The 20427-nt window shown below is 44.4% G+C and overlaps 1 protein-coding gene across 2 annotated transcripts in view; it reads right to left on the bottom strand.

The window, feature by feature from the left end:
* exoc6b (exocyst complex component 6B) overlaps positions 1-20427 on the bottom strand; it is a 631370-nt gene that overhangs the window by 200211 nt on the left and 410732 nt on the right. For both annotated transcript variants that reach the window (XM_078224516.1, XM_078224517.1), the window contains one exon: positions 12079-12188. In XM_078224516.1, coding sequence (XP_078080642.1) covers positions 12079-12188 — 110 coding nt within the window. The remainder of the gene's footprint in view (positions 1-12078; positions 12189-20427) is intronic.

The raw sequence follows: 20427 nt of genomic DNA, 5'->3' as shown, positions 1-20427 counted from the left end.
CCTCCTCTCTAACTTGCTTTTCTGCTTAAAACATACCTCTTTGACCAAGCTTTTGAACATCTGACCAAATATCTCATTAAGTGGCTTTTGAGGGGCGTCTTGACAAATACATGAATAGGCTGGGAACAGAGGGAAGGGTAGGGAGTTTTAGTTCAGATGGGCAGCATGGTCAGTGCAGGCTTGGAGGGCCCAAGGGCCTGTTCCTATGCTGTAATTTTCTTTGTTCTTTGTGGCTCAGTGTCACATTTTGTTTCATAACATCCCTCAGCAGTATCTTGGGATGTTTCATGACATGAATGATGTGATAAATATAAGTTGCAATTTTTGCTGTTGCTTTATCATTCGTGCTGTTGGCATGTCCCAAACTGTTGCACAGATAATGGCAGAGCAGAGCCAGCAGAGGTCCAGGGTAATGCTGTCCAGAGGATGAGATGTTTAACTGAGGCCCCATCCAGTTGTCCATTAAAGATCTCATGGCATTACTCAAAGTGCAGTGAGTGTTTCTATCGCTGCAATACCACCATTCCCAGCTGAACCATCATCCATTGCCTCAAAGAGTCCCGCCCTCCCCACCAAACTGGCAATTCACCTCCCCGTTCCTTGCGTTTACCTCCGCAACAGGTACTGTACTTCGAAAGGAAGACTTATTTTTCTGCCGCAACTTTCAGGTACTCGGGATGTTGAAAACTGCTTTACAGCGAATGAAGTACTTGCGAAGTGCAGCCACTGTTGTAATGAGGCAAACACAACAGTCAATCTGAACACAAGAACTTGCTGCAAACAGCAATGTGATAATGAACAGATAATCAATTTTTGGTAGCATTAATTGAGGGATAAATATTGGCCAGTATACCGAGGAAAACTCCTAGCTCTTTTTCAAAGTAATAGCCATGAGATCCTTTTACATCCGTACGAGAGGGCAGACCAGATCTTGTCTGAAATGGGGAGGCATGAGCAAATTCCATTATTTCAGCTTGGACTCTGGGATCAATGGGAGATAATGCGGGGTGAAAAAAAATAAAACAAGCATTGAAGGAAAGACAGAAGAGTGTGCAAAAAGACACCACTAAACTCGATACCTTGCTTCCTAAGGACTCACAAGCCTATGACCCGGCATACCTAACTTGATTGACGGGCTGACCCCATCACTCTAGGGTTCAGTAAGAATGACAGCTAAATATCCTGCTGGCTCTCCATGCAGACCCTCTAATAAAAACCAATTCAAACCTGTCACGTTACTGAAGGGAAGAAGTGGCAGGCGACATTATTGGTCAGGGATAGTGGGCCATTGTTTGGCAGGGGGCCCTTTCTAACAGGACAACAACTCCAGCAGAGAAGACGGCAGCAAAGTGCACTCAAAGCGTTTTATTTAAATTTTCCTCTGACATGCAGGCTTTGTTTTTTTGTTACGAACTGACAAGTATTTTAAAAGCACCTTAGACAACAGATTTGAGGAATTTTCTCAGATGACACACAAACCCATTGTATCGGAGGCTAACATTCATTGTCTCCAGCTCCAATTCATTCTTTCCCAGAACCTCACAACTGTGGAACTTCACAGTCCTTCCTCCTACCATCAATGGGCTTTTAAACATCAAGATTGGCAATACCGAATCATCATTCCTTCATTTCACCAAATCTTCCAGCTATTCATTTCCCAGTTCCCCTGCCAATATTTCTCCTTCAATCATCATCACCAAATAAAAATTATCTGGCCATTACCACAACCTTGGTCTGTGGAGCTTGCTGTGAGCAAATTGGCTGTCACTTTCCTACACTAAACACTTCAGAAATATTTCATTGACTGTGACGTACTTTAGAACAACCTGTGGTCACAAAAATGCAAGACCTCCTTTCTTTTTAAGAAAGCTTTGTGATGTCTTGAACTGTATCCAGAGGTTTGTAGAAAGCAGAAACTATCTCCCTCATAAGTTGCTGGCGCTGGGGGTCAATTTTTAAAAAATTCATTTGTGGGACATGGGCGTCGCTGGCTGGCCAGAATTTATTGCCCATCCCTAGTTGCCCTTGTTCAGAAGGCAGTTGAGAGTCAACCCACATTGCGGTTGCTCTGGAGTCACATGTAGGCCAGACCGGGTAAGGACGGCAGATTTCCTTCCCTAAAGGACATTAGTGAACCAAATGGGTTTTTCCGACAATCGGCAATGGTTTCGTGGTCATCAGTAGATTCTTAATTCCAGATATTTTTATTGAATTCAAAATCCACCATCTGCCATAGCAGTATTCAAACTAGGGTCTCCAGAACATTAGCTGAGTTTCTGGATGAATAGTCTAGTGATAATACCACTAGGCGCCACCTCCCTAGTTGAATAATTCAAACCCTAGACTGACAGAAGTTTTCTCGGTGAAGGGGGAATATGCAGCAAATGGCAGGTAAATGAAATTGAGATACAGATCAGGCATGATCCAAATGGTGGTACAGGCTCAAGGGGCTGAAGAGTCTACTTACATTGATAGATTCCTAGCTGTTCATTTTGTGAAACGTAAAAACTGAGGTGAATGTGCACATGCTTCAACAACTTGCATTTATACAGCAACTTTAATGCAATAAAACATCCCAAGGTATTTCTCAGGAGCATCACCAGATAAAGAGTGAACCGAATCACAGAAAATAATATTCCAGCAGTTGGGCAAAAGCTTGCTGAGGGGTAGGTTTTATAGAGTGTCTTAAAGTAGGAGAGGGCGGGAAGAGTTGGAAAGGTTTAGAAAGGGAATTCCATAGCTCAGGGCCTCGATAACTGAAGGCACAACTATGATGGGAAGAGTGATGACAATCAGTGTTGCACAAGAGGCCAGAATCAGAGGAGCGTTCATAGAATCCCAACAGTGCAGAAGAGTCTGCACCAACTCCTTGACAGAACATCTTACCCCAGGCCCTCTCCCCAAATTTCTTATGGCCAATCCACCTAATCTGCACATCTTTGGACTGTGGGAGGAAACTGGATCACCCGGAGGATACCCACGCAGACACAGGGAGAACGTGCAAACTCCGCACAGTCACCCCAGGCCAGAACTGAACCCAGGTCCCTGGCGCTGTTAGGCAGGGTAACGAATTCTGTGGCAGAGAATGTGGTAGTAAATCCCACACATTCACCACCCTCTGGGTGAAGAAATTTCTCCTCACCTCAGTTCTAAAAGGTTTACCCCTTATCCTTAAACTATGACCCTTTGTTCTGGAATCCCCCACCATTGGGAACGTTCTTTCTTAATCTACCCTGTCCAATGCTGTCAGAATTTTAAAGTTTCTATGGGATTCTCTGTTACTCTTCTAAGTTCCAATGAACATAATCCTAACCATTTTAGTCTCTCCTCATATAACAGTCCTGCCATCCCAGGAATCAGCCTAGTAAACCTTCGCTGTACTCCCCCTATTGCAGGGACATCCTTCCTCAGATAAGGACAACAAAACTGCACACAACATTCCAGGTGTGGCCTCACTAATGTCCTACACAATTGCAGTAAAACATCTCTATTCCTATACTCAAATCCTCTCACTATAAAGGGCAACATACCATTTGCCTCTCTGTTGTACCTGCGTGCTTACTTTCAGCAACTGATGCACAGGGATACCAAGGTCTCGCTGAGCATCCACCTCTATCAATTTACACCCATTCAAGTAATAATCTGTGTTCCTATTATTGCTACCAAACCTCACATTTATCCACATTATACTGCATCTGCCATGCATATGCCCACTCACTTAGCCTGTCCAAATCATGCCGAAGCATCTCTACATCCTCCTCACAGCTCACCCTTTCTATCATCTACAAATTTGTAGATAATATATTTAGTTTTTTCATCCAAATCTTTAATATATAATGTGAACAGTTGGGGGTCCGAGCACAATTCCCTCGTGACAGATCGCTAGTCACTCACTGCCAATTGGAAAAAGACTCATTTATTCCAACTCTTCGCTTCCTGTCTGCTGACTAGCTTTTTATCCATCTCATGACACTACCCGCAATGGTTCTATGATTCTAATCCCATGTGCTTTATCTTTACATATTGATCTGCTATGTGAGACCTTGTCCAAAGCCTTCTGAAAGTCTAAATAAACCACATCCACTGGTTCTCCCTGGTCAACTCTACTAGTTACATCCTCAAAGAATTCCAGCAGATTTGCCGAGCATGATTTCCCTTTTGTAAATCCATGCTGACTTTGTCTGATTATACCACTGCCTTCCAAATGCTGAGTTATGAAATCCGTGATAATGGACTCGAGCAACTTCCCGACGTCAGGCTCACTGGTCTATAGTTCTCTGTTTTCTCTCTGCCTCCCTTTTTGAATAGCTGGCTTAAGTTGGCTATGACTGTAACACCACATTCTGCACTCTCTCGTTTCCTTCTCTATAAACGGTATGTTTTGTCTGTATAGTGTGCAAGAAACAATACTTTTCACTGTATGTTAATACATCTGACAATAATAAATCAAACTAATCGAACTACCATCCAATCTGTAGGAACAATTACAGAGTCCAAAGACTTTTGGAAAATGACCACCAATGAATCTACTATTTCTAGGGCCACTTCCTCAAGTACTCTAGGATGAAGATTATCTGGCCCTGGAGATTTATGCTCCTTCAATCCCATCAATTTCCCCAAAATCATTTCTCTATTAATGCGCATTTCCTTCAGCTCCTCACTAAAACATTTTGCTCTCAGAACATCTGGTACATTATTCATGTCTTCTTTTGTGAAGGCAGAATCAAAGTATGAATTTAATTTCTCAACCATTTCTTTATTCCCCATTATGAATCCCCCATTTCTGACTGTAAGGGGTCTACATTTGTTTTTGTCAATCTCCTTCTATGCTGTAAGATTTCACAAACAAACAAGGAAATATGCTGCTCACTCAATGTTGCATCAACTGCAACATTAATAAGCTCTAGCAGGAAGTGCAGGAGGCATGCTTATTTTAAAAAATCTGTTCTCAAGGTTTAGGTGAAGTTGGCAAAGACTGTTTTTATAATGACTTTAACAAGGTCCATGAGGTGGACCTGTTCGAATATGAACTCCCTGATTGAGACAGTTAATGCTGTCTAACTGAAGAGGAATATAGTGTGAAGTGGCCAGGTAACCAACACACAGGATATAGAATCCTACAGTGCAGAAAGAGGCCATTCGGCCCATCGAGTCTGCACCGACCACAATCCCACCCAGGCCCTATCCCCATAACCCCATGCATTTACTCTAGCTAGTCCTCCTCACACTAAGGGTCAATTTAGCACGGCCAATCCACCCAACCGGCACATCTTTGAAGTGTGGGAATCAAACTAGAGCAACTGGAGGAAACCCACACAGACACAGAGAGAACGTGCAAACTCCACACACACAGACAATGACCCAAACCGGGAATCGAACCCGGGTCCCTGGTGCTGTGAAGCAGCAGTGCTAACTGCTGTGCCAATGTGCCGATGTATACTTTGTACTGGGAAGTATTACTAACTGTTGTAAGGTTGGTGAAGGGACACTGGCCTCGGTGGTTTTACTGTCCATTCGCGGCTACTCTGACCACAGCCACATTCTGAGTGTTTAGAACATGGAACAGTACAGCACAGAACAGGCCCTTCGGCCCACGATGTTGTGCCGAGCTTTATCTGAAACCAAGATCAAGCTATCCCACTCCCTACCATCCTGGTGTGCTCCATGTGCCTATCCAATAACCGCTTAAATGTTCCTAAAGTGTCTGACTCCACTATCACTGCAGGCAGTCCATTCCACACCCCAACCACTCTCTGAGTAAAGAACCTACCTCGGACATCCTTCCTATGTCTCCCACCATGAACCCTATAGTTATGCCCCCTTGTAATAGCTCCATCCACCCGAGGAAATAGTCTTTGAACGTTCACTCGATCTATCCCCTTCATCATATTATAAACCTCTATTAAGTCTCCCCTCAGCCTCCTCCGCTCCAGAGAGAACAGCCCTAGCTCCCTCAACCTTTCCTCAGAAGACCTACCCTCCAAACCAGGCAGCATCCTGGTAAATCTCCTCTGCACACTTTCCAGCGCTTCCACATCCTTCTTATAGTGAGGTGACCAGAACTGCACACAATATTCCAAATGTGGTCTCACCAAGGTCCTGTACAGTTGCAGCATAACCCCACGGCTCTTAAACTCCAACCCCCTGTTAATAAAAGCTAACACACTATAGGCCTTCTTCACAGCTCTATCCACTTGAGTGGCAACCTTTAGAGATCTGTGGATATGGACCCCAGGATTTCTCTGTTCCTCCACAGTCTTCAGAACCCTATCTTTGACCCTGTAATCCACATTTAAATTTGTCCTACCAAAATGAATCACCTCATATTTATCAGGGTTAAACTCCATCTGCCATTTTTCAGCCCAGCTTTGCATCCTATCTATGTCTCTTTGCAGTCTACAACAGCCCTCCACCTCATCCACTACTCCACCAATCTTGGTGTCATCAGCAAATTTACTGATCCACCCTTCAGCCCCCTCCTCTAGGTCATTAATAAAAATCACAAAGAGCAGAGGACCAAGCACTGATCCCTGTGGCACTCCGCTAGCAACCTGCCTCCAATCCGAAAATTTTCCATCCACCACCACCCTCTGTCTTCGAAGTTTAGGGGAACAATTTCGGGGAACAATCCCCTCTGTTTAGGGGAACAATGTTAAAATTAGAGCAAAGTCATGCAAAAGAGAAACCAAAGACTCTACAACTCACATTTCAATCCTCTGGGCAGTTGTTTAACTGATTTATGATGTTATTTACCGTTTTCTGCAACTCTGCAAATAGGTTTAGAGTGTCTTTTTATTCGAGTGAACATGTAGGTGGCTGATTCCCAGAACCTTTCTGTCACCTGTGTGAACATTTCCCAGTCCCAGTTGCCTCTCATCATATTCAGGGTCTAACCTAGTCAGCAACCTCTGCAACCTAAAGAGGCTTTAAAATAAAATTGCCGAAAAATAACTATTGGGAGCTTCAAGATAAAAATTTGGCATTTTTAAAAGACAGCAACTTAAAACTAAATACTTGGTAAATTGGCAAGTGTCTCTGGCAGAATGATTTCCTTCAGCTCCTCACTAAAACTTGTGTTTCTCAGAATTTCTGGTACATTATTCATGTCTTCCTTTGTGAAGACAGAATCAAAGTACGAATATAATTCCTCAACCATTTCTTTGTTCCATTATGAACCATCGCACAGTGGTTAGCACTGCTGTCTCACAGCGCTAGAGACCCGGGTTCGATTCCTGGCTTGGGTCACTATCTGTGCAGAGTCTGCGCATTCTCCCCGTGACTGTGCGGGTTTTCACTGGGTGCTCCGGTTTCCTCCCACAGTTCGAAAGATGCGCTGGTTAGATGCACTGGCCATGCTAAATTCTCCCTCAGTGTACCCGAACAGGCGCTGCAGTGTGGCGACTAGGGGATTTTCACAGTAACTTCATTGCAGTGTTAATGTAAGCCTACTTGTGACACTAATAAATAAACTTTAAATTTATATATAGTAGGTTAAATACAGGTGTTGAAATAATGTATCATTTGAAAAAAGTTAAATAATACATCAAACTGAAGTATCACCTTCTTCAAAGCTTTTTGAACTATAATTTTGCCAGTGATGTCCTCTTTAAAACAAACTTTAACTTAAGATATGTAGAATTAGGACAATTTTTTTGGCTATTGAGTCCCATGATAAATAAAAGCTTCTAATAATACATTCAGAATATTGCTGAAAAAGAGACATGCTGGTGAAAATTTTCATCTAGCACTCATCAGCACAAACACAAGAATGCCAAATTTCAAAGGGGGCAACAATTTTTAAACATCCATTCATGGGTTGTGGATGTCGCTGACTCAGCCAGCATTTATTGCCCATCCCAAATTGCCCTCGAGAAGGTGGTGGTGAGCTGCCTTCTTGAACTGCTGCAGTCCATGTGGTGTAGTTACACCCACTGTGCTGTTAGGGAAGGAGTTCGAGGATTTTGACCACACGACAGTGAAGGAACAGCGATAGATTTCCAAGTCAGGATGGTGAGTTCCTTGGAGGGGAACATCTTAGTGTTGGTGTTCCCAGGTATCTGCTGCTCTTATCCTTTCATCTAGAGATTGAGGGTTTGAAAGGTGCTGTCTAAGGAGACTTGGTGACTTTATACTTTATGAGAAGGGGGGAACACTAATTCCCTGGTGCATTCTTTGTGGGAAAGCCTTGACCAGAGGTAAGTCATCAACCAATCAGTCCCCTTTTCACATGCAATTTGAAATGTAGTTCTCTTTGAAATTTGGCATTCTTGCATCTGTCCTGATGAGTGAAAGACAAAAAGCTTTGACAGCATGTCTCTTTTAGCAGCAATACTCAAGTTCTAAACCAACAGTGACTAATTGTCTACGATCAGAATAATTCATCATCTCAGCTCTGTTAGAAAGAACAACAATCACAATCATTAAGTCTGTTCCTCGAACGAAAGGTATAAGCCGGGGTTCTCCCCAAAAAGCATGCAAGAAACAATGCTTTTCACTGTATACTAATATATGTGACATTAATAAATCAAATCAAAAAATTCTAAGTCCCCATCATACGGGAAAATGGGAGTAAATCCCTGTTTTTTTCAGCGAGATTTCCAGAATGAATCTACATCACTGTGCATCACAAAGTGCTCTAGTGGGAACACGGGGATAGGGCCTATTCCCGCCCAAGAGGCCGGCAGCATAGCGCTGAGTGGGCCACTGCGTATGCGCCGGTCTGTCAGAGCTGAGATCGCCCACCGCCCCCTCCCCCCCCCATTGCAGGTCTCCCGATCGCTGGCCAGCCCCGCAACCCCCCATTGCTGGCCTTCCAACCCCGCAACCCCCCGATCATTTGTCTCCCGCACCTCCCCGGGACAGTCCCTATGACCCCTTCCCAGCCAGCCCCGATCTCCCCGACCCTCTATCCGGCCAGTTCCGATCTCCCCGACCCCGACTGGGCGAATCACCCCCATAATATATAATTATGGTGTAGCTATATCACTTAAACAGGTTTATTCTGCGCACGATGACATTTTCTTCTTCAATTAATTATTTCAAACCATAAAGGGCAGCATGATCAACCTCACATCTCACAATAAAAACACAGCTCTAGCTTTTCTTGATTTCATTTTTGTATAGATTTTTTTGCATGCTTGTGCGATCCAACTGGAAAAGGTTGCAAGCCACAAATAAGATGAAATGAAACAGGGTCACAGGTTGCAGACCACTGGTCCAACCTCAGGTACTAATTGACCTGTAATTTATTTGTTTCTCTCCAGTGCCAGTTTGTCCCTACATTACAAAAGAAACTTCCATTTGTAGAGCTCCTTTGAGATCTTAAGGAGCCACATAAGGGGTGGAATTCTCCCAAAAAAAATTTAAGCACTGAATTTGCATAAAAAACTGGAGTAAATTCCACTGCTTTTTTCAGGGGGACTTTCAAAATGAATCTCCCACTCTCTGAGCACTGCAGAGTACCCTGGTGTGAATCTCGATAAAAGTCAGGGGCAGGGCCTATTCCTGCTGGAAAGGCCGGCAGCATGGTGCCAAGTAGACCACTGCGTATGTGCTGATCTCTCAGGGCGGAGATTGGCCTCCCGAACACTGGCCAATGACCTGAGCGACAGTGCACCACTGTCACTGACCCCCACCCTCTGATCACTGGCCTCCTGGATGTGTCTGGGCCAGCCCACCCCCCACAAGATGTTAGAATAGGTGAGCAGAACCTAGGCCATAGAGGTAGGCTTTTAGGAATGTCTTAAAGAAAGACAGAGGTAGAGCGGTGGTGAGGTTGAGGGAGGGATTTCCAGAGCTTGAGCCCGGGCAATTGAAGGTGTGGCTGTCAATGCGGAGGGGAAGAAAATCGGGGATGCACAGGCTGCCAGAATTGAAGTAGTGCAGTGATGTTGAAGTAGTGCAGTGATGTCGGTGGTCTGGAGAGGTGAGACCTGAGAGGGATTTGAATGCGAGGATAAGGATTTTGAAATCAAAGCAACAGTTTACAGCAGACTTGCGCATATTACTCCAAGTGGAGACGGACCAGACCTTTGTACACATCAATTTTATAACTCTCCATCTTTTTCTGCACCTCCTCAGAATCCCTTCAGTCAGAGCTGGAAGCAAATCATCTGCCTGTCACTTGATTGAAGTGTAGTCGTGAGAAGAGAAACTAAAAATTATTCTGAAAATTATTGGCAAAGGAAAAGGGGCAAAATAAAAAACAGCATTGCTACATTAGGACATAGTAGCCAACTGGACTAGCAACTAGAGATCTTTGTATTGAAATCCCACCATGACAAATTATAAAACCATTTCAATAAACCTGGTGACTTGATAATCGGCAACAACTAAAATGACCATTAGAACTGCCAGATTTTTAACAAAACCAGTATGGTCACTGCTGAAGTTCATCAAGGAAGAAAACCTGCCATTTGTACATGTGCTTCGAGTCCATACCATCTGACTTTGAACTCAGGGATTGCTAGATTCCATAGCATTCAGAAGATTAAGGGAGGATTTGATTGATGTTGAATTTAGTTTTTTGAGGTGGTGACAAAAATGATTGAGGAGGGAAGGACTGTGGATGTTGTCTACATGGACTTTAGTAAAGCATTTGACAAGGTCCCTCACGGCAGGCTGGTGCAAAAGATTAAATCCCACGGGATCAGGGGTGAACTAGCTAGATGGATTCAGAATTGGCTTGGCCATAGAGGACAGAGGGTAGTGGTGGAGGGGTGTTTTTCTGAATGGAGGTCTGTAACTAGTGGTATTCTGTAGGGATCAGTGCTGGGATCTCTGCTGTTTGTAATATATATAAATGACCTGGAAGAAAACGTAGCTGGTCTGATTAGCAAGTTTCCGGATGATACTAAGATTGGCGGAGTTGCGGACAGTGATGAAGGTTATCAGAGAATACAGCAAGATATTGATAGGCTGGAAAATTCGGTAGAGAAATGGCAGATTTAATCCGGACAAATGCGAGGTGATGCATTTTGGTAGATCCAATTCAGGTGGGAGCTATAAAATAAATGGCAGAACCATCAGGAGCATAGAACAAAGAGAGATCTGGAAGTACAGGTCCACAGATCCTTAAAAGTGGCAGCACAGGTGGAAAAGGTGGTGAAGAAAGCATAAGGCATGTTTGCCTTCATCGGAAGGGGCATCGAGTATAAAAGTTGGCAAATTATGTTACAGTTGTATAAAACGTTGGTTAAGCCACATTTGGAATACTGTGTCCAATTCTGGTCACCACACTACCAGAAAGACGTGGAGGCTTTGGAGGGAGTACAGAAAAGGTTTACCAGGATGTTGCCTGGTAGGGAGGGTATTAGCTATGAGGAGAGATTGAATAAGCTGGGATTGTTCTCCCTGGAAAGACAGAGCCTGAGGGGTGACCTGATAGAAATTTATAAAATTATGAGGGGTATGCATAGGGTGAACAGTTGGAAGTTTTTTCCCAGGGCAGAAATTACAATTACAAGGGGGACACAAGTTCAAGGTAAGGGGGGAAAGGTTCAGCGGAGATGTGCGGACGAGGTTTTTTACACAGAGGGTGGTGGGGGCCTGGAATACACTGCCAAGTGAGGTGGTTGAGGCAAATACGTTAGAAACATTTAAGACTTATCTGGATAGGCACATGAACAGACGGGGAATAGAGGGATATAAGCGGTTGGTCTAGATAGGACGTGATCAGTGCAGGCTTGGAGGGCCGAAGGGCCTGTTTCTGTGCTGTACTTTTCTTTGTCTTTGATGTCTACAAGATATGAAGAACAGATAGAATAGATAAAGGGAAAACCTTTCCACCTTTTGGGGAATTTAGGTCCAGAGACAGAGCCTAAAAATTATCATCAGGTCTTTTGTGAGAGAAGTTAGAAAACATTTCCAAACAAATGAAACATATGAAGGAGTATAGGGAACAGGTGAGTATAGGTGTTAGTTCATATGTCAGCCATGATCTCACTGAATGGTGGAACAGGCACAAGGGCCTAAGTGGCCACCTCCTGTTCCTATGCCCCTCAGGACAATTAGCGATGGCAATACTGCCTTTAGTATCAGATGTTCCATTTAATTTATTCTCGCTCATGATCTCCTTACCTCAGATGAAGGTCTTCTGAAAACTTGAGGCAGGCGTAGATAAACTCTTTAATCTGGGTGTAGACTTTGGGCACAAATTCCGAGAATGGGAACTTTTTGGGAAAGGCTTGCTGAAAATAAGGAACACAAGTCAACATGGGAGTGGAAAGAAAGTCGCAAAGACTTTGAACAACAGCACATTCAATGGTGCATGGCACTGTGTGGTAATTTAAAACCCTTAGAGCACCAATTAAAAAATACAGAAAACAGTAAAATAAAAACCGAGTGCCAGAAGAACACAGCAGGTCTGGCAGCATCTGTGGAGAGAAACAGAGTTACTAGGCGGAATTATACCATTCCGCCAGCCACGGGAATTGTAACGGGCGGGGGTGGACCAGGAAAATGTCCGTTGACCTTGGGTGGGATTTTCCGGCCTTGTGGCAAGCGCGGCTATAAAATCCAACCCACTGAGTCCAACAAGACTCTTCTTCAGAACTTAGAGTTTCATTCCTTAACACCTGAAAGGAAGAGAAAAAGTTTATTCTAAAGAGTTCGGATGAGGTGAAGAATGAAATGAAATTGGGAACCAGGACAGCTTTGAGGTAGGTTGAGTTGGTGCTGTTGGAAAGAGAGGTCTAGTGCGTATATGGGATGTGCATGGCGCTGGAAGTGGATCTCACCATGTGCTGAGAACAACAGTCCGAGGAACGTTGTATGTCTCGGCAGTACCTGTAACCCGGGACCATGAAGGATGGAACTTCAGATGGAATCCACATGGGGTAAGTCAGGGGCAGTCACTGAGAAAGGAGATGGCGCTGTGAAAGCAAGTTTTGGTAAACACCTTATCCAACACTGGGAGGGAAATGGAAAGCAATGAACGTGAACAAAGTGAAAGAGACAAACCAAACTTCTGCCAGATACAAGAGCAGAATTTCTCCAAGGTTGGCATTGCTGGAAGTGAAGTGGCAATGAATTAAACAATAAAATAAAAGCAAAATATTGTGAATGCTGGAGATCGGAAATAAAAACAGAAAGTATGGGAAACATTGCAAATCGAAAATGTCTCTCTGGGTGCCTGTTTCAGGGTCTTGTCAACTGCACTTGATAAATCTGTCATTGTTTGAGGCGGTGGTTTTTGCACATTCAGAAGAGTAGCTGGAGCTGATAGATCTCTTACTGTCTCCATATGGTGCAGAAAAGCACTCCATCTGATGGTAAAACTAACAGGAGGAAATGGGATGCATACCAGGAAGTTATGATTAGATGACACTAATCTCTGGTCTCAAAAATCTGTAGATTATAAAGAGCAAGGGGAAGAAGCCTGAGGGATAACTTGAGATAATGTGTTTCACTCAAGGTGATAAGCTAGAGAAACAGGATATCACGCAGAACAGCAGTTGAGTTTAGATACCTAATTGAGCGTACGTGGTTATGAAGTCAGTATGACACACACACAAACCACGAAACCAATAAGGGACCATATCCATCTTAATTCATCAAACAACTTGTTATTCTATATGTTGCCCTCTCCATATTAACAATATTTCTTTGGGGGAGATGAAGGAGTTTTGTCCTGATAACAATGAAAGTTGGCAATAAAGTCAGAGAGTCATTATGGCCCAGAAAGAGGCCATTCAGTCCATCGAGATAGTGTGATGGCTCTTAGTTTCAGCACAGTGAAGATGAACAGAGAAGAAAGTGTGCGTACGATGCGGTGTTCGGAGTTTCAGAGGATTAAGCAAAGAAATTTCACTGAAACTCTGACCGTACTAACCCTGTGAAGAAGGAGAGGATGGCAGTCTTTGGGAGACTTGAATGATAAGAGAGTAAGTTAGAGAACAACACTGTAGGAAATGGACAGCTCAGATTTGGGCCAATCGCTCAGAAACTCATCTCGTAGAGTTATAATGGCACACAATGGGGGTATTCGGCTCATTGAGTACATGACAACCCTCTGTAGAGCAATCCAGTCTCATTTCCCCACTGGAAGTTTAGTTCCCTCAAGTGCAATCCAATTTATTTCGGAAATTATTCATCGTGTCAATTTCCATCACCCTCATAAGCGACACGTATATGCTGACGCAAGAGTCAGGCGTCAGATGATCAATAAAAGTGTAATATGACTGCTCCAAAATGACTGGATGGATGAAGTTGGATCCAACACAAGGCAAGGGATAGCAAGCCAGGTATCTGACCACCAAAGACACTTGCTGAAAATGGTTGCTTTCATTCAAAGTGAAAAGGCAGATATGGCCGTGTAGTGGTTGATTTAATAGGTGCTGGACTAGGAGAGGAAACACACATCTAATTGAAGGAGGAGGTGGTAACCAAGAACCTTCATCAGCCTGTGGTTCATCTATTCAAGGAAGGAACATGTTGCAGACACTGTGGAACAGATCCAAAGGCCTTGTCCTGACTGTGGATATGTATTTGAATGCAATCATCTAAATCCCAAATGACTCAGAACAAGGGTTTACATCGTTGGAAATCGCAAGTCATCCCAGACCCACGCTATTCCACATTCAAGCACTCTACTTCACTGTGGCACAAAACCATACCAGCATTTGACCTTTTAATAACATTAATATTAAATGAACCATTTTCTAGCTATACTATGGACACAAAAAGATCCCACTATTGTTGATCACATCATCTTGGTATTATCTCCCAGTTAGTGTGCACGATATTGATATCAAACACCACTGAGGCAATCTAATGCTCAAAGATGTGAATGGGACTTAATCAATACTTGTCATCATCACCCATATCTTTCAAACTTCCTGAGTCACCACTTCCTTCTGCAGCATTCCCTGGAAAACTTACTGTTAGTAAATAGGACCTGCTTGTTAGAACTCCAAACTGCTGATCCTTGGCACCTCTATTGGCCAAATTCCTTCAGGCATCGATATGTTGAACCAGTTTATCATCTCCCAGTGATGCCTTTGGCCCCCAACAAAATTGTGACTGTGGCCAGAATTTTACCACCCCACTTGCCACAGGAATTGGAGCGGGTGAGGGGCAGAACATGGAAAGGTCTGTTACCATAGAATAGAATTCTTACAGTGCAGAAAGAGGCCATCTGGCCCATCGAGACTGCACCGACAACAATCCCGCCCTATCTCGTAACCTCATGTATTTACGCAGCTAATCCCCTTGACACTAAGGGTCAATTTAGCATGGCCAATCAACCTAACCCACACATCTTTGGACTGTGGGAGGAAACCGACCCGGAGGAAACCCACGCAGATACGGGGAGAACGTGCAAACTCCACACAGTCATCTGAGGTTGGAATTGAACCCAGGTCCCTGGCGCTGTGACGCAGCAGTGCTAACCACTGTAACACCGTGCCGCTCGTTGACCTCGGGCAGGGTTTTACGGTTTCAGGACGGGCAAAGCTGTAAAATCCTGCCCTGTATTTCATTCCCTCTTCCCATTGACTCTCCTCAACACATTCCCTTCGTCATCTTCACTCTTTTGAGACAGACAGGCACAGACTTAAGTGTATCTGGTGCATTGCTAGTTGAGCCATCCAACAACAACAACAGCTTGCACTGACCACCGCCATGTGGTCCAACAGGAGATCTGGTCAGGCCATATCAATCTCAGCTGGGCCCCGATATCCAATGATTCTCAACCTGGGTTCCATGGACAGGTTGGAAATGTGAAAAAAAAGCAGAAAACGTCAACGCACCAGTTCTGAGGAAAGGTCACTGAGCTGGAACATTAACTCTATTTCTTTTTCCAGAGATACTATCTGACCTGCTGAGTATCACAGAATCCACAGAATATCACAGAATATTTCCAACATTTTCTGCTTTTATTTCATCTTCAGGTTATCGGACTATGAAGTAGAAATATAGAAACTAGAAGCAGGAGTAGGCCATTCAGCCCTTCGAGCCTGCTCCGCCATTCATTCTGATCATGGCTGATCATCAAATTCAATATCCTGATCCCTCCTTTTCCCCCATAATCCCTTGATCCCTTTAGCCCCAAGAGCTATGCCTAATTTCTTTTTGAAATCAGACGTTTTAGCCTCAACTACATTCAGCCTCAACTACATTCTGTGGTAGTGAATTCCACACATTCACCACCCTCTGGGTGAAGAAATTTCTCCTCACCTCAGTTCTAAAAGGTTTACCTCTTATCCTCAAACCATGGTTGGTACCTGGGATTTCGATGTTGTGGCCATCTCGGAGACATGGATAGAGCAGGGACAGGAATGGTTGTTGCAGGTTCCAGTGTTTAGATGTTTCAGTAAGTGCAGGGAAGGTGGTAAAAGAGGGGGAGGTGTGGCATTGTTAGTCAAGGACAGTATTACGGTGGCAGAAAGGACATTTGATGAGGACTCGTCTACTGAGGTAGTTTGGGCTGAGGTTAGAAACAGGAAAGGAGAGGTCACCCTGTTGGGAGTTTTTTATAGACCTCCGAAAAGTTCCAGAGATGTAGAGGAAAAGATTGCAAAGATGATTCTGGATAGGAGCGAAAGTAACAGGGTAGTTGTTCTGGGGGACTTTAACTTTACAAATATTGACTGGAAAAGCTATAGTTCAAGTACTTTAGAGGGGTCAGTTTTTGTCCAATGTGTGCAGGAAGGCTTCCTGACACAGTATGTAGATAGACCAACAAGAGGCGAGGCCACATTGGATTTGGTACTGGGTAATGAACCAGGCCAGGTGTTAGATTTGGAGGTAGGTGAGCACTTTGGCGACAGTGACCATAATTCGATTACGTTTACCTTAGCAATGGAAAGGGATAGGTATATACCAAAGGGCAAGAGTTATAGCTGGGGGAAAGGAAATTATGATGCGATTAGGCGAGATTTAGGTGGCATAGGTTGGGGAAGGAAACTGCAGGGGATGGGCACAATTGTAATGTGGAACTTGTTCAAGGAACAGCTACTACGCGTCCTTGATAAATATGTACCTGTCAGGCAGGGAGAAAGCAGACGTGTGAGGGAACCGTGGTTTACTAAGGAGGTTGACTCTCTTGTGAAGAGGAAGAAGGAGACTTATGTTAAGATGAGACGTGAAGGCTCAGTTAGGGCACTTGAGAGTTACAAGTTAGCCAGGAAGGACCTAAAGAAAGAGTTAAGAAGAGCCAGGAGGGAACATGAGAAGTCTTTGGCAGGTAGGATCAAGGAAAACCCTAAAGCTTTCTATAGCTATGTCAGGAGTAAAAGAATGATTAGGGTAAGATTAGGGCCAGTCAAGGACAGTAGTCGAAAGTTGTGCGTGGAGTCTGAAGAGATAGGAGAAGCACTAAATGCATATTTTTCGAGGGTATTCACACAGGAGAGGGACAGTGTTGTCGAGGGGAGTACTGAGATGCAGGCTGTTGGACTGGACGGGATTGAGGTTCATAAGCAGGAGGTGTTGGCAATTCTGGAAAGGGTAAAAATAGATAAGTTCCCTGGGCTGGATGGGTTTTATCCTAGGATTCTCTGGGAGGCTAGAGAGGAGATTGCAGAGCCTTTGGCTTTATCTTTGTGTCGTCATTGTCTACAGGAACAGTGCCAGAAGACTGGAGGATAGCAACTGTTGTTCCCTTGTTCAAGAAGGGGAGTAGGGACAACCCTGGTAATTATAGACCGGTGAGCCTTACTTCTGTTGTGGGCAAAATTTTGGAAAGGATTATAAGAGATAGGATTTATAATCACCTGGAAAGGAATAATTTGATTAGGGATAGTCAGCATGGTTTTGTGAAGGGTAGGTCGTGCCTCACAAACTTTATTGAGTTCTTTGAGAAGGTGACCAAAGAGGTGGATAAGGGTAAAGCGGTTGATGTGGTGTATATGGATTTCAGCAAAGCGTTTGATAAGGTTCCCCATGGTAAGCTATTGCAGAAAATACGGACACATGGGATTGAGCGTGATTTCGTGGTTTGGATCAGGAATTGGCTAGCTGGAAGAAAACAGAGGGTGGTGGTTGATGGGAAATATTCATCCTGGAGTTCAGTTACTAGCGGTGTACCGCAAGGATCTGTTTTGGGGCCACTGCTGTTTGTCATTTTTATTAATGACCTGGATGAGGGTGTGAAAGGATGGATTAGTAAATTTGCGGATGACACTAAAATTGTTGGAGTTGTAGACAGTGCGGAGGGAAGTGGCAGATTACAGAGGGACATAGATAAGCTGCAGAGCTGGGCTGAGAGGTGGCAAATGGAGTTTAATGCGGAAAAGTGTGAGGTGATTCACTTTGGAAGGAGTAACAGGAATACAGAGTGCTGGGCTAATGGAAATATACTTGGTAGTGTGGATGAACAGAGGGATCTGGGTGTCCATGTGCACAGATCCTTGAAAGTTGGCACCCAGGTTGATAGGGTTGTTAAGAAGGCGTACAGTGTGTGAACTTTTATTGGTAGAGGGATTGGGTTTCGGAGCCAGGAGGTCATGTTGCAGCTGTACAAAACTCTGGCGCAGCCGCATTTGGAGTATTGCGTACAGTTCTGGTCGCCGCATTATCGGAAAGATGTGGAAGCGTTGGAAAGGGTGCAGAGGAGATTTACCAGGATGTTGCCTGGTATGATGGGAAGATCGTATGAGGAAAGGCTGAGGGACTTGAGGTTGTTTTCGTTAGAGAGAAGAAGGTTAAGAGGTGACTTAATAGAGGTATACAAGATGATCAGAGGATTAGAGAGGGTGGATAGTGAGAGCCTTTTTCCTCGGATGGTGATGGCTAACACGAGGGGACGTAGCTTTAAATTAAGGGGTGATAGATATAGGACAGATGTTAGAGGTAGGTTCTTTACTCAGAGAGTAGTAAGGGCGTGGAATGCCCTGCCTGCAGCAGTAGTGGACTCATAGAATCATAAAAACCCTACAGCACAGAAAGGCCATTCGGCCCATCGAGTCTGCACCGACCACAATCCCACCCAGACCCTACCCCCATATCCCTACATATTTTACCCACCAATCCCTCTAACCTATGCATCTCAGGACACTAAGGGCAATTTTAGCATGGCCAATCAACCTAACCCGCACATCTTTGGACCGTGGGAGGAAACCGGAGCACCCGGAGGAAACCCACACAGACACGAAGAGAATGTGCAAACTCCACACAGACAGTGACCCAAGCCGGGAATAGAACCCAGGTCCCTGGAGCTGTGAAGCAGCAGTGCTAACCACTGTGCTACCATGCCGCCCTTCAACATTAAGAGCATTCAAATGGTTATTGGATAAACATATGGATGATATTGGAATAGTGTAGATTAGAGGGGCTTTAGATTGGTTTCGCAGGTCAGCGCAACATCGAGGGCCAAAGGGCCTGTACTGCGCTGTAATGTTCTATGACCCCTAGTTCTGGACTCCCCCACCATTGGGAACATTATTTCTGAATCTACCCTGTCTAACCCTGTTAGAATTTTATAAGTTTCTATGAGATCCCCTCTCACTCTTCTCAACGCCAGTGAATACAATCCTAACCCACTTAGTCTCTCCTCATATGACAGACCTGCCATCCCAGGAATCAGCCTGGTAAACCTTCATTGTACTCCCTCTATAGCAAGGATATTCTTCCTCAGATAAGGACACCAAAACTGCACACAATATTCCAGATGCGGCCTCGCCAAAGCCATATACAATTGCAGCAAAACATCTCTATCCCTACACTCAAATCCTCTCGCTATGAAGGCCAACATACAAAGAACAAAGAACAGTACAGCACAGGAAACAGGCCCTTCGGCCCTCCAAGCCTGTGCCGCTCCTTGGTCCAACTAGACCAATCGTTTGTATCCCTCCATTCCTAGGCTGCTCATGTGACTATCCAGGTAAGTCTTAAACGATGTCAGCGTGCCTGCCTCCACCACCCTACTTGGCAGCGCATTCCAGGCCCCCACCACCCTCTGTGTAAAAAATGTCCCTCTGATGTCTGAGTTATACTTCGCCCCTCTCAGCTTGAGCCCGTGACCCCTCGTGATCGTCACCTCCGACCTGGGAAAAAGCTTCCCACTGTTTACCCTATCTATACCCTTCATAATCTTGTATACCTCTATTAGATCTCCCCTCATTCTCCGTCTTTCCAAGGAGAACAACCCCAGTCTACCCAATCTCTCCTCATAGCTCAGACCCTCCATACCAGGCAACATCCTGGTAAACCTTCTCTGCACTCTCTCCAATGCCTCCACGTCCTTCTGGTAGTGCGGCGACCAGAACTGGACGCAGTACTCCAAATGTGGCCTAACCAGCGTTCTATACAGCTGCATCATCAGACTCCAGCTTTTATACTCTATACCCCGTCCTATAAAGGCAAGCATACCATATGCCTTCTTCACCACCTTCTCCACCTGTGTTGCCACCTTCAAGGATTTGTGGACTTGCACACCTAGGTCCCTCTGTGTTTCTATACTCCTGATGATTCTGCCATTTATTGTAT

Source organism: Mustelus asterias, chromosome 1 (assembly GCF_964213995.1).
Source record: "Mustelus asterias chromosome 1, sMusAst1.hap1.1, whole genome shotgun sequence".
Classification (NCBI taxonomy): domain Eukaryota; kingdom Metazoa; phylum Chordata; class Chondrichthyes; order Carcharhiniformes; family Triakidae; genus Mustelus; species Mustelus asterias.
Note: the sequence above shows the minus strand (reverse complement) of the source record. Positions and strands in the feature narration are given on the sequence as shown.